Below are 13407 nucleotides of genomic sequence, written 5' to 3' on the forward strand. Positions count from 1 at the left end.
CTTGGCAAAGCAAAGACATTAATTTATTTCCACATTTTTTCTAGTCTGTTTGATGGTGCAAGACGGCTGTGATTTAGTCACAGTAAAATCTGCTGATAAGGGTGGAAACACAGTTGTGATGTTCACTTCTGTGTATAATATACAGTGGGGAGAACAATTATTTGATTCCTTTTAGATTTTGTAAGTTTGCCCACTTACAAAGAAACGAAGGGTCTATAATCATAGGCGTATTTTAAATGATAGAGACAGAATATCAACAAAAAATCTAGAAAAAACACATAATACAAATGTTATAAATTGAATTGCAGTTCAGTGAGTAAAATAAGTATTTGATCCCCTACCAACCAACAATAATTCTGGCTTCCACAGACTGGCTCTGTGCTTATATAGTTCACAGATTAGTCCTGTCGATTTATGAAGGTGCTCCTAATGACAACTCGCTATGTGTATAAAAGACACAGAATCTCATTCTTCCTCACCATCATGGGCAAGACCAAAGAGCTGTCAAAGGCCATCAGGGACAAGATTGTAGACCTGCACAAGGCTGGAATGGCTACAAGACCATCAGCAAAAAGATTGGTGAGAAGGAGACAACTGTTGGAGCGATTAGTTGCAAATGGAAGAAATATAAAATAACCATAAATCACCCTTGGTCTGGAGCTCCAAGCAACATTTCGCCTCATGGAGTAAGGATGATCATGAAAAAAGTGAGGGGTCAGTCCAGAACAGGCCCATCTGAAGTATGCTAATGAACATCTAAATGATTCAGAGAAAGATTGGGAGAAAGTGCTGTGGTCAGATGAGACCAAAATTGAGCTCTTTGGCATTAACTCAACACACTGTGTTTGGATGAAGAAAAATGTTGACTATGGGGTCAATTCACTAAAGGTCACCACATGCGACAACACTGTCACATGACTCATTTGCATAAATGATTGCATGGTATAACATGTCCAATTCGCAGAAAAAGAAAAACTTTTCTGCAGTAAAAAAACATGCGGTAAGCTGTTAAGTCCAATTCACACACACAATAGAAACTAAAAAAAAAAATGCAATATTTAACACCAGGGTTTTGCTGGCGGTATCACATGCGGTATTTTTTCAGATGCAGCGGTCTCCCCCCCAACCTCAAGCGGTCTGGCATGGATATAAAGGGGAATCCACGGCAAAAAAAAATTGAAAACGTCGCGGGGTCCCCTAGATCCTTGCCAGACCCAAATTCCCTTAGGATTGTGAAGGGAACTGCATGCCATTTTTTTGGGGGGGGGGAAGGGGGTGGGCTTAACCCAAAATGCATACAAGATCTAAGGGCCTTTTTTTTTATTTTGGTGTGAGGTTTCCCTTAAAATCCATACCACCCGCTGACAGCTGATGAGTTATCCATTGTTAAGATGCCGCGACTGGCTTCCTTAACAACCAGTTACCATGTGCTAGATTACCGCATGAAAATATGTGGTATTTACTGCAATACAGATATTTTACTGCAAGAGTTATTTACCACAAAATTCTTAGTGAATTGCACATTTGCAAAAAATTTACCTTATGCATTCTTTTACGGCATTTTTTCAGTCGTTATTCAACTCTTAGTGAATTGACCCCTGTGTCCCTAAGAACACCATCTCTACAGTCACGCACGGAGGTAAAAACAGTATGCTTTGGGGCTGTTTCTCTGCTAAAGGTACAGGCTGACTTTGCCACATTGAGGGGCTAATGGACGGGGCCATATATTGTAAAATCTTGGATGAGAACTTTCTTCCCTCAGCCAAAACACTGAAGGTGAGTCTTCCAGCATGACCATGACCCAAAACATACTGCCAAGGCAACAAAGGAATGGCTCAAGAAAATGCACATTTAGATCATGCTGTGGCCTTGCCAGTCTCCTTAATCTTATAGAAAATTTATGGAGGGAGCTGAAACTTTGAGTTGCCAAGTGACAGCCAAGAAACCCTAAAGATTTAGAGAAGATCTGTAAAGAAGAGCAGACCAAAATCCCTCCTGAGATGTGTACAAACCTGGTAACCAACTACAAGAAACATCTTACCTCTGTGCTTGCCAACAAGGGTTTCTCCACCAAGTACTGAGTCATGTTTTGCTTGGGGATCAAATACCTATTTTGCTCACTGAACTGCAACTTAATTTATAACATTTGTGTCATGTTTTTTTTTTTCTGGATTTTTGGTTGATATCCTGTCTCTATTGTTAAAAAATACACCTATGATAAACATTATAGACCCTTCATTTCTTTGTAAGTGGGCAAACTTACAAAATCTGCAGGGAATCAAATAATTATTTTCCCCACTGTATGTATATAGTGTACTAGTAGGTAAATTGGAAACTTTTTGGGGCTTTTTCTTGTTTTACATGGAGGTTTAATTTGTGTTCAGCAAAAACACATCAAAAAGAGACTAAAATGCACTGGAATACATCACAAAAGCACTGGAATGCACATGTCCTTAATTGAGATGAAGGGAAAAAAAGGGGGGGGAACGCACCAGAAAACATAAAAACGTGCATGCAGATATTCTGTTTGATGAGAACCATCCCTTAGAGTTTTGTTTTTTTTTTTTTACAGTATTTATACTTTAGATTGAGACCATTACTAGATTCTGTGATGTAAATATGCAGCATACATATTATGTTTGTTATTATATAGGATTTTTATAGTGCCAACATATTGTTCAGCACTTTGAAGCATAAGGGCTGACAGTACAGTTACAATACAATTCAATACAAGAGGAATCAGATAAGAGATATATGATTTGGCAAAAGATCTGGTATGGACCAAAGGTTAGACTGTACAGGTGATGTATACAATACTATTAGATTTGAGAAAAGGAAATGTAGCTTCCTTTTTTACTCTTTTGGGTATCGTGGCCACATAGAATTGGTTTATCCTAACTTAACTGGACTCTCATAGATTTCAGTTAATTAACCATCAAATGGTTTCTTTGCCTATAATTCCAGCCTGACACCGAAACTAAAACACAGTAGTAATAATTTATCATCACATAATGTATAGAGTTTAACAATATATAAAGACACATTCACATGAAGGTAAATTGGCTGTATGTGACTCCCCGGTTGAGTCATTGAATAAGAATAAGATACTGTTGGCATTTTTCCTGTCCTGATATTAAGACTTGGTTTAGGTATTTCCTTCCCATTATCATCTACTGTAATTAGCTGATGAGAGGATCTCCCATCCTCTGTAATTGGTGGATGACATGCTGTTAGTCTCTGGTGTCTAGTGGTTTTTGGTGATCTTTATTCCCCTTTATATCTAGTTTTTCATGCCATATTCCCTGCCATTTAGTGTTATTTGTTATTGAATTCCCATATTGTATACAATATGTATTTGTATCCTCCATGGAACAGCAAATCTTAGAATGTAGGAACTGTTTGTGTCCCTCCATTCACTTGTTACTGGAGAAAGACCTCATCACTTGTACTTCTGTCTGCAACCACAACCCTATGTAACACAGACCCATGCCCCCCTCTTCCTACTCGTATACCATTTCTCAGTCATTAACGCTTTCAGTACCCATGCATTAATGTTGGACTTCCTATCAGGCACCCCTTTTGCCTGGTTAGCTTCCACAACCCTCAGCCTCTTCACAGATGAACACCTGTAGCACCTGGCCAGAACAAGAAGCCCTGAAACCATAAACAATTTTGGCCCCAGCACTCCTATCCTTGGTAAGGGTCATTACCACTAATATATTCTGTGCTCAATTGGAAACCTCAAGACCACAGTGCCTGGGCCTTGCTATTATTAAGAGCATCACCTAACCAGCACTTGCAAGCTCCTTGCATCTTCTCCCCAGTCAGCACATAGCAATTATATCCCACATGTCCCATTAGCACCCACAAAACCGCTGCCTTTTATTACCATTATCTATATAGGATATGTCTGATGAATTTTAAGACAAGTTTTCATACTGCCTAGACCAATTATTTCTCAAGGGAAAATGACAGCTGGAAGGCCATATGCTTTATTAATTCTATTAGGAACTATTTTAGACCTTAGTCTGTAAAAAGGGGTTGATTAGAAGTTGGTTAATGTAGTGGAAACCATCAAATTAAAAGAGGGTTAATAGCACTTGTTGGGCTGTTATCTGTACTTATCCTATTTCATTAAACCCTCAAGGTCTTTGGATTTTAATTGAACTTTAAAGATGTAGATGGGATTTTTTTCTTCCTTTTTTTCACATTTTTCCACCCATGATGTTTACTGTGCATTGTTCATTCTATTATTTAAATGTAGAGTTACCTTTTATTCCTCCTCCTTACTTGTGATAGTAAGTGATAACTTACTAACTTCCCTGGTTTTTAATGAATTCTACTTGTTGCCTTCTATGCATCTCTGGGAATTTCTATGTGTACAGATAAAAATGATCATGGAAACCACCCAAACATAATTTGAAATCATTGCATTTGCCAGTTATGTATAGTGCAGCCTCACAGCACCATCAGGAGGACACAATCCATACAAGCATTCATGTCATGCAGCCATTTGTCCCTGCTGCTGGCAGTCAAATCTTGTGAAAAGGCAGCCGGGGCATGGCCTAGCTGCATTGTTTGTGTCTGTGGATGCGCACAGTCCAACTCGGGAGCGTGCCTGCAGGTTTGCCCTCATAGGATGTGGCTTGCTATGGGAGTACATGCAGGAAAGGAGGAGTGGAGAGCACCGGTGGGGGACTCCAGAAGGGGAGGTAAGGGGCTGCTGTGTGCAATTCCATTGCCAAAAACAGGTAAGTATAACTTCTTTTTTATTTTAATAAAAAATGTGACTTTACAGCTGCTTTAAATTAACCTAATAAAAGCAGCTATGATTTTATTTTTTCCAAAAAAGACGGTCAATTAGGTCATTTTTATTTGTGAAAGCGAGAATCACAGACGTAACCAACACATTTTGTGGGCTTACCAGTTCCGCTTCATCAGGACTTGTGGTAAATTAAAAGACTCTGTAGCACACTAAAATGTGGTGAAAGAGATCAAAAAATAATCTAATAATGGGTAAGAAGGTTTGTTCAAGGAGCCAGTCAGACCGCAACCCACAATTTTTTTTTGTTCTGCCACTACAAGCCCTGATGAACAAAATGTGTTGGTTACACCTGTGATTCTCACTTTCACAAAAAAAAAAAAAAAAAAAAACTGGACTTAATAAACCTAATTAGCGCTTTCACTTCTTGTTCATCTTTTTTTTTTTTTTTTGCAATACTGCTACAATGACCTCTGCTGGGTTCACCTGCTTACAAAGAGTTGTCCTCACTACATGCCTGCGAATCATTCTCATCACTAGTGTCTAGCACTCCACCAGCACTTTCAATTGTGATTTTTATTTTAGAGATGTAAAAGTTGGTATACAGTTCAGCCTTGATGAATTAACTGGCAAAATACCCTACTAGCTCTATTTTTTTCCAGTACAACACATGATGCCCTTGGAGGCAGGAGCATTTTTTGGCCATGAATATGCATTTGGGTGCCTTTTGAAAATCAATGGCATCTGGAATGATAAGATTGGTAAATGCCTTGTACAACATGCAAGCAGAAGTGTGAAGGTGTCTTTGCTCTTTTGCATTATTGGTAGATTTCACTGGCCTGCTAGGTCCACCTCGAATGCACCTCATTGCCACAGCATTATTATTGAACCTTCACAAAGTGATATACTGTACATGGTAAATAATGGAGCTGTTACTATACTAGTTAATAATGGTTCACTCTTCTACAGGAACATATTTCACCCATGAAGCCAAAGGTGCAGACGACGCAGCAGACGCAGACACTGCAATCATCAATGCGGAAGGTGGTCAGAACAACTGTGAAGAGAAGAAGGAATATTTTATCTAGTCTGGCCTTGTTATTGGGTGTGGGCTTTGCTCATACTCACCGCCCTAAGGGAGAAGGACCTTCCAGCGTCTTGCATCTTTTTTTTTTTTAATTAAATCATTTGATTTTGGAGTGGATGGAGGAGCGGGGTACCCATCTGGTATAAAGTAATTGCCCCACAACACTCTGCTTTTGTTTGCCACTTTCCTTTGATGGGAATAACAGGAGCTTGAAATGTTTGTTTTAATTTTGTTGAGGGGTGGGGGGTTGCTAGTAAAACATGGATTCTGGACTCCTCAGTGTCGGAGGGTACTGTATCTCGAGCTTATTAAGCCAATGTTCGTCAAAGTGTTACCCAGGCTCCTCCTTCACTGAAGAGGCATAGTTATCATCTGCAGACAATTTGGTGCCTTGCTTGTTTTTTATTTCACTTTCCCGAGAAGTTCTTGTTTTCCCAACTGTTTTTTGTGTCACTTCCTCTTTGGCCCTCTTTATTTTCTGTCTTGTGCCACTTCTGAGGTTGCTTTTATTTGTCCATTTCATTTCACTTCCTGTTGGGGCTGCTTCCACATGTCATCTGCTTTTCATGGTAATTTTACTGCCTTTTGGTCTTTTTTTTTTTTCAACCTTCTTTCTGATGTTTTGTACTATTTCCTCTTGTCTTACTTGCTCCGCTTCTCACTCATAAGGTTTCCTATTAGTGTATAAGTCATTGTATCAGTCCAGTACCACCTGCTTATGCATTATTATATGTGTCCTCATGTCACATTCATCAGGGACTGTCCACTCTGTAGCTTCTTGCTCATTTTAGCTGCTGTTCTAGTAGTGCTTCTCATGTCACAAAAGTCTAGGGGCATGCTTTAATTCCTGTCCATCTTGTGTCATGCCTGCTTGTCTGTTTCACTCTGCTATGGTCACATCTTCATATATGTATCCTGGTGGTTTTCTTTTGTGTGTCCCCCTTCTGGATGTCGGGCTTGTGATACAGAGGAGATATCCTGCTCTTCTCTGGGAAGTGAATCTTTTATCACTAGGTAAACAATGTTAGAGGTTTGGAAAAGAGAGACTTTTGGAACCAAATAGGTTTCAGGGGTGTGGAAGCTCCTACCAATCTCCCCCACCCCACCAAAAAGTGATCAGTTGGCGGAAATACAAGCGGATGTGCCTTTCTATTCACAAGTGAACAAGCGGAAGAGGAGGGGAGAAAATGGAAAAAAAAACTTTATTCTGCTCTAATTAATTCCATTTAAATCCATAATTTCAACTCATTTCCAGACCTTTCATTTTCTATCCTGCGTCTTCTCCAAACTTTCTACCTCCCTCTACTCTTCCTGGTCCCTTTCAGTCACCTCCCCACAATGTTACTCATAATTACACATTTCTTTTTCTCAACCTTTTCTATTTTTATTTTGTCCTTTAAATCTTTCTCTCTCTCAGTGCTATGTCATTGTACAAGGCTGTGATGCATTATCCACTAAAAACAAATTACAGTACAAGTGGGACCATTGCACCCTTATACCATGTGTTTTGATATTATTGGTACTAAAGGTGCAGTTCCGCTTACTGTAAAGCAAAGGCATTCAATCCTTTGTTACTCTACTAAGAGCAGTGTGTGTTATATAATCTGTAATATTATTGTGTTGTCTGGAGGGTTCAGTCAAAAGTTGTTCAAGTGTAAAACAATGAGAAATGTCATTGCTGCTATAGAAGGTGTTAGCAGGGTAAGTGCGTTGCATTATTGTCACTCCCACTGTATATTGCTGAGTAGAGCTGCACCTATATTCTGTCTTAAAAATATCAAATGTAGGGGTAATTTTGAGATGGCTGCCAAGCTGATTCTGTGTTTTCCGCTGTGCACATGCCAAGAAAGAGAGTAGAACAAAATGTTTAACGGTTGAGGTCCCCCTTTCCATGGTAGAGTTGTGCAGGTAGTTTTTGTGCTAACCTGCTAGTGTGTGTGTGTGTGTGTTTTATCACAGGAGCCATTTTCATGCCTTCATTCCCAAAGCAGAATTTTGGACTAAAAAGAAAGTGTTCCTGGTCTACCTTTGTCCTGTCCAGATCTACACTTACAGTTTTTTTTTTTTCAATAAAGATATCCCTTTCTGAATCCACAGAATTTCTGAACCGTTGGCAAGTATGCCATATCTATATCTCATCAATGTCCATAGTCTCCAGTGCTGTATAGAATGCACAAGGGCTCACAGCAAAGCATGTTTTTTTAATTTTTTTTCCTTTAAAAAAATAATTACATTTACAAAAACTAATTGCATTAAACACTGAAAAAAAAATCAGCATTGGGTATAAGCCCTGGGGATCAGGGGCATTAAGGCAAATAGATTAAAGTGGTTGTAAACCTCCGACATGAAATAAGAAGAAAGCATATCCTTGTATTTCATGTACTTGCCTCTATCCAAATGCCTGAGTGTGATTTCACTCTGATGCCTCATTCCTCTGGTATCGGCATGAACCACTTCTGGAAGGTTTTGATATGAGATGATTTGACATGAGATAAAAAGGTAATGTGGGAGGAGAGGCTCCAACACACAGCCTGTGACTGATATCCTTTGCATGTTTTCCATGGGCAGTGAGGAGGTGGTGTATCCCTTCTCGCCAATCAGGTCTGTCCTTACTGAAATCTGCACTGTGAGAATTCAGATCTCCGCCCCCTACTTTTCAGAGCTGACAAGACCTGTTCAAATTCTTTACTCTAAATGGATGTAGAGGAGAGATAGCGGCAGATAAACAGGTACCACCTATGTAGGAGGATTAGTTTCATCTCTGTGTATCACCTGAGGCCAGTCACTATAGTGGGTATATGTGAGGGTTTTTCAACCACTTTAATTATCTGTAGGCCTCCATTAGTGACATCAGGCCCCTGTGGGGCCTTGTTTCAGTTTTATGTTTTGGTTTTTCTTCAATACTTGAGAAATGTTAAGGAAAGAATTAAAGCACATCTCAACCAAAAAAAACAAAAATGTAATATATTGCAGCTTTCCAGTCCTTAGATGTGGTGACTGCTTTCATTTTCACATTCCAGATTAAGAACATGTTCCATAAGATTAGAAAATGACTATGGTTCTTCCCAGAAACGCAGTGTCCTTGCCACTTTTTTAGCAAAAGTAAAAGAAAGCACAAAGACCCTTATTTTATTGCATAAACTGCTACATCATTCTAAAATTTAATGTGAAAAAAAGCAGACCTGTTTTAAGTCCAGCCAGTGTGACGGCCATGACCCCCTTCATAGATAGGATGAAAAATTGAGCTATAGGCACAAAAGGACAGAAAGTGTGTTCAAAGGATTACCATGTGAAAATAAAGGGAAGAAGTCAAAGAAAACGAATGCAGCCACTACATCTAACGACTGCTAAGCTTCTGTAAATATATTTTTGTTTTTGGGTTTAGATCAGTTTCAAGCTAAATTACCCAGTGGGTGTTTGTTTTGGGGTCGCAGTGGTCCCACCCAATATTGATTTGGAGTCTTGGGTGAAGCTAGCTTTTATTTTGTAAAATATTAAAATACATCTTGCATTATTAGCCCAAGTTCTAAAATTAAAATCCTGATTAGTGTAGATTGTTTCTGTAGGAAATCTGCCACACAACGATCACTACCTTTTCGATGTTTCCCTTGTGGGTCAGTTTTTAAACATTGCCAGTTATTTGTGCTAAAAAAAAATTAGATTGAGAGCATATAGATGTCTGTGAATTTAAAAGTTTATTTATCTAGGGATTGCTTATGTATTTTTTTATATTTTTATTTTGAAATTGAAAGGGGTGGGGGTTACTGAAAATTGTTAATAATTGGAAGCATCTCAAGATGGGTTTTATGAGAAAGTGATACAGTATATATCTGCTGGTGCTGTGAGCTGTTTGTATATATATATATGAAAAAATATTCCCTTTTTTTTAATTCTGATTAACAGATGCCTATGGATGGGTCAGAAACGTAGCTGAGATAAAACATGTACTTTATTTCAGAGCAAAATTCTGCAAGTTTCTAGGCGATCACACTTGAGTCAGCTTTACAGGCCATATAGTAGTATGAGCTGGAAGGCAAAACTGGCACATTATTGTAGTTCATTTTTAGCAGTATATTACAATCTCTTTTAGGATTTCACAGTAGTATTAATGATTGACATCAATACACATATTAAAAAAATAAAATAAACCTTCCAGTAGCTATATTTGTGTTGCTGGTCTACAGGTATAAGATTGGCTAACCTACAAGCCTATTCTTTTGTCCTGTGCTGCAATATTTTATATCTTTCAGTGACATTCTTTCTTATTATACACATTAATGTAGGAACAAAGATCACAAAGAGAAGGCCTTTTTAAAGAATAAGTTTACCTTCGGGAACATGTTACATGTTCCACACGTTTTTAGAGTATAATATGTGACATGTTTCCGCTGCTGTAGTGGCTCAGTGATTCAAGCCCTTTGTATGAAGTTCCCCGTACCAGCTGTCACTTATTGAAAATAGCATGGCTGCATAGGGCTCCACGCACATGACCACATCATTCATTCACACAGTTATGTGAATGAATGAACTACAGGTACCGGCATCCTTTGCGGATATCGGCTTGTAGTTCCCAATAAACTACCACAGCTTTGTGGTAGTTCATTGAATCTTCCTGTCAGTGTAAAACTGCCTACCCATAAGATGTATGGACAGATAGATTACACTGACAGTCTGCAGGAGCCCTGCATGGCACCAGTGATCGCTGATGCAATGCTTTCCAAAAAATAAATAATAAATGCACTTTTTTTTTACCTGCGAAAACAAAATGTGCATTTATTATTTTTATTAAAAGGTGAACTTATCCTTTAAAGTTCAGTTGAACCAATGTTTTTTTTTTACTGTAATGTAGCTGGGCTGCATATACAGTAATAAATAAGGGGCTTTTTTTTTTATTTTTACACTTTGCTATATCAGGGGTTAAAAGACCTGTGATTTAAGTTCATAGGCAACTCAAACTCTCCTAATTGTTGACAGCACAGGGTATTGTAAGCCTTGCAGCGTCACGTAAGAATGTAAAAAATTAGATCTCCCCACCTGTTTAAAAAAAAAAACTTACAGCCCCAACATTAATCCTGTGTATACAGCCTGGCTGCGTTACAGTAAAGAATTAAGTTTCATTTGGGCTCTAACTTACTTTAGGAACATAAACTCATTCTTCCTAACGGATTTTCTTTCTGGAAAGTCTTAACCTCAATCAGTATGTCATGTCACAGGCTATAACTCAAAAGGAATCTATATTTTTTATTCTAATAGATTTTCCTTATGTTCAGTACCAAGATTTTTTAATATATCAAATTTTTTGTTAATGAATATGAAATATTGCATTAAATACTTCACCTTTGCCACTTGCAGCAGGTAGGTGGAGCACTACAAAATAGGATCAGTTCTGTGAGGGATGATTCTGCAGCTATTGTGCTAAATATTGACCAAGATAACAGGCACAACCCTTCCATTCCTAGCAGATATGGGCTTGTCTTAAAAGTACGTTTACACAGACAACCAGAAATCATACAAGCAGTGCTGGACTTTCTTAGTGGAAAACAAAGATTTCTTTGAAGAGGGACTGTAATGGATGCACTCTACAGTAAATTTATGTAAAGTTAAAAATTGTATAAAAAAAAACATGAACATAAGTGTATGAGCTTTTAAAATTAATATATAGACCAAAAACTATTATGTATTCCCTTTTAAGTGCTATTATATCTTTGCGCTTTATGTAGAAAAATGATTGCATTTGCCAGGGATGTGCCTCATCGCTGTTATCAGGGAACATAAACCAACTGAAAAAAATGAAATCTTATCAGTCAGTGGGTTATGAGTGCTTACCAACCCCTCCCTAACAGAAAGGTAATACTGAATTTTTAATAGTAGCCCTGGCTATATTGCGTGCTGACGTAAGTTGAGACCTGCCCAGAGGATTGTTTAAAATAGTTACATTAGCGGTTCGCACTCTCGGCACATACCACACAAAGTTGTGCTGCGTGAAGTGCATTGCACTACTAATTCTGAGTTTGCCTTAAACCAAAAAGATACTAATATATGATACTTCTTTTTGTAATGTTTAAAAAAATCACTCAAAACACTATTTTCTGTCCCATCCATAGCCATTTAGAGTGTTACATAAAGGATGTAATTTTTCTTTTTAAAAAGCTGCATTGCTGTTAATACATAAACCCACGTCAAAAACATATCAATGCTTGAAATCTGTTTTATTTTAGTAAACATAATTGTTTGGGTGAAAAGTTCAGTTTCGCAGCCATGCTTGCTTGTGTAAGACAACTATTAATGCACTGCCCTATGTAAGAAGCTGTGCCTGGGGCAACAATTGACTAAAGTCTATTTTTTATTTTTTTTATTTTTTGGCACAATTGACTTAAGTTGTTTTTTTTTCGTTTTTTTTTTATGGCCATTAATAAAATGGCATTTTTTTTTGTTCTGTTTTACGTTGACTTTTGATAAAGAATAATTACTTCATGAAAGTAATGAAACTATTGTTTGCTATTTTCCTTGTTCTCTGTGAAGTGTATTGCTTAAGTATAATGTACCTGGACTTTTTTATAGCTATCTGTCTGTGTCGTGCCACTATTTGGCTGTCTGATCCCCCATCCTTCCCCCTCTCCCATAGCAGGTATCACAGGGTCTTTGTACCAGCATTTCATTTTGGTAGACCTTTTTCTGATTTCCATTCTTAAATATTTGGAGTTTTTACAAAATAAAATAAAAAAAAAAACATCTGTTGAACTGCCAAGCTTTCTCCAGGAACGTGATATTTATCATGGGAGTGAGGGGAAGGAAGAAGAGTGGAAGAATGGACATTCCTAATGCTGACTGGTTTTAGGGCAGTTTGTAGTCTATTGGCAGTAGATATTTTCTCCTGTGTAAGCTCTTGTATTTACGCTCCCCCTTCTGGCGGCTCCTGGAGTTTGTTTTGTTCATTGTGAGCGCCCGTTTTACTGCTTCTGCTTGTCTCAGGTCCCTGTGTTCCCACCCTTGTCTGTTCTGTCTCAGGTAGGCTGCTAAACCTTAGCCCCCACATTGGAAATTAAAACAAAACCAACCACATTATGGATAGATAAATATTCATTCCTTTTTTTTATTTTATTTTGTTTTTTTTTTGGCTTTTTAGTTGTATTATTTCTGTATTTTTTTAATATACGGTACACTGTTTGAAATGTATTGTTGAGTATTACTTTGTAAGAAAATGACAATAAAATATAAAATTATTTCATTTGGTCATTGTTCTATGCTGACTTTTGATGTTAAAAATGATCTTAAACTTGTCAAGGGTATTTAAGAAAGTATTTTATTATACATCTATACTTTTAAATATAGCAAAACTGCTAAAAAGGTAACAATTCTGGGAATGTTGTCTGTCCTAGCAGCTGCATTTTTTTCTCATGGCTTGAAAGAGCTGTAAGTTGTATCTGTCACATATAGCTGGGGATAATGGACCCTATGTGCAACATGCACTTTTGATGACCTGATACTTTGGGAACACAACCATGCGAGCTGCAACTGACCAGGTTCAAAGAAACCATAAGGGATTACAAGTAGGCAG

At 37.9% G+C, this 13407-nt stretch overlaps 1 protein-coding gene across 7 annotated transcripts in view; it reads left to right on the forward strand.

Annotated features, from left to right (window-relative positions):
* Window positions 1-13077, forward strand: part of CADM1 (cell adhesion molecule 1) — a 535014-nt gene extending 521937 nt beyond the window's left edge. For all 7 annotated transcript variants that reach the window (XM_089670164.1, XM_089670158.1, XM_089670161.1 and 4 more), the window contains one exon: window positions 5732-13077. In XM_089670164.1, the coding sequence (XP_089526290.1) occupies window positions 5732-5850 (119 nt within the window). In that variant the 3' untranslated portion in view covers window positions 5851-13077. The remainder of the gene's footprint in view (window positions 1-5731) is intronic.
* The last annotated feature ends 330 nt before the right edge of the window (window positions 13078-13407 follow it).

Source organism: Staurois parvus, unplaced genomic scaffold (genome assembly GCF_062004578.1).
Source record: "Staurois parvus isolate SC_StPar_1 unplaced genomic scaffold, SC_StPar_1.0 ptg000087l, whole genome shotgun sequence".
NCBI lineage: Eukaryota > Metazoa > Chordata > Amphibia > Anura > Ranidae > Staurois > Staurois parvus.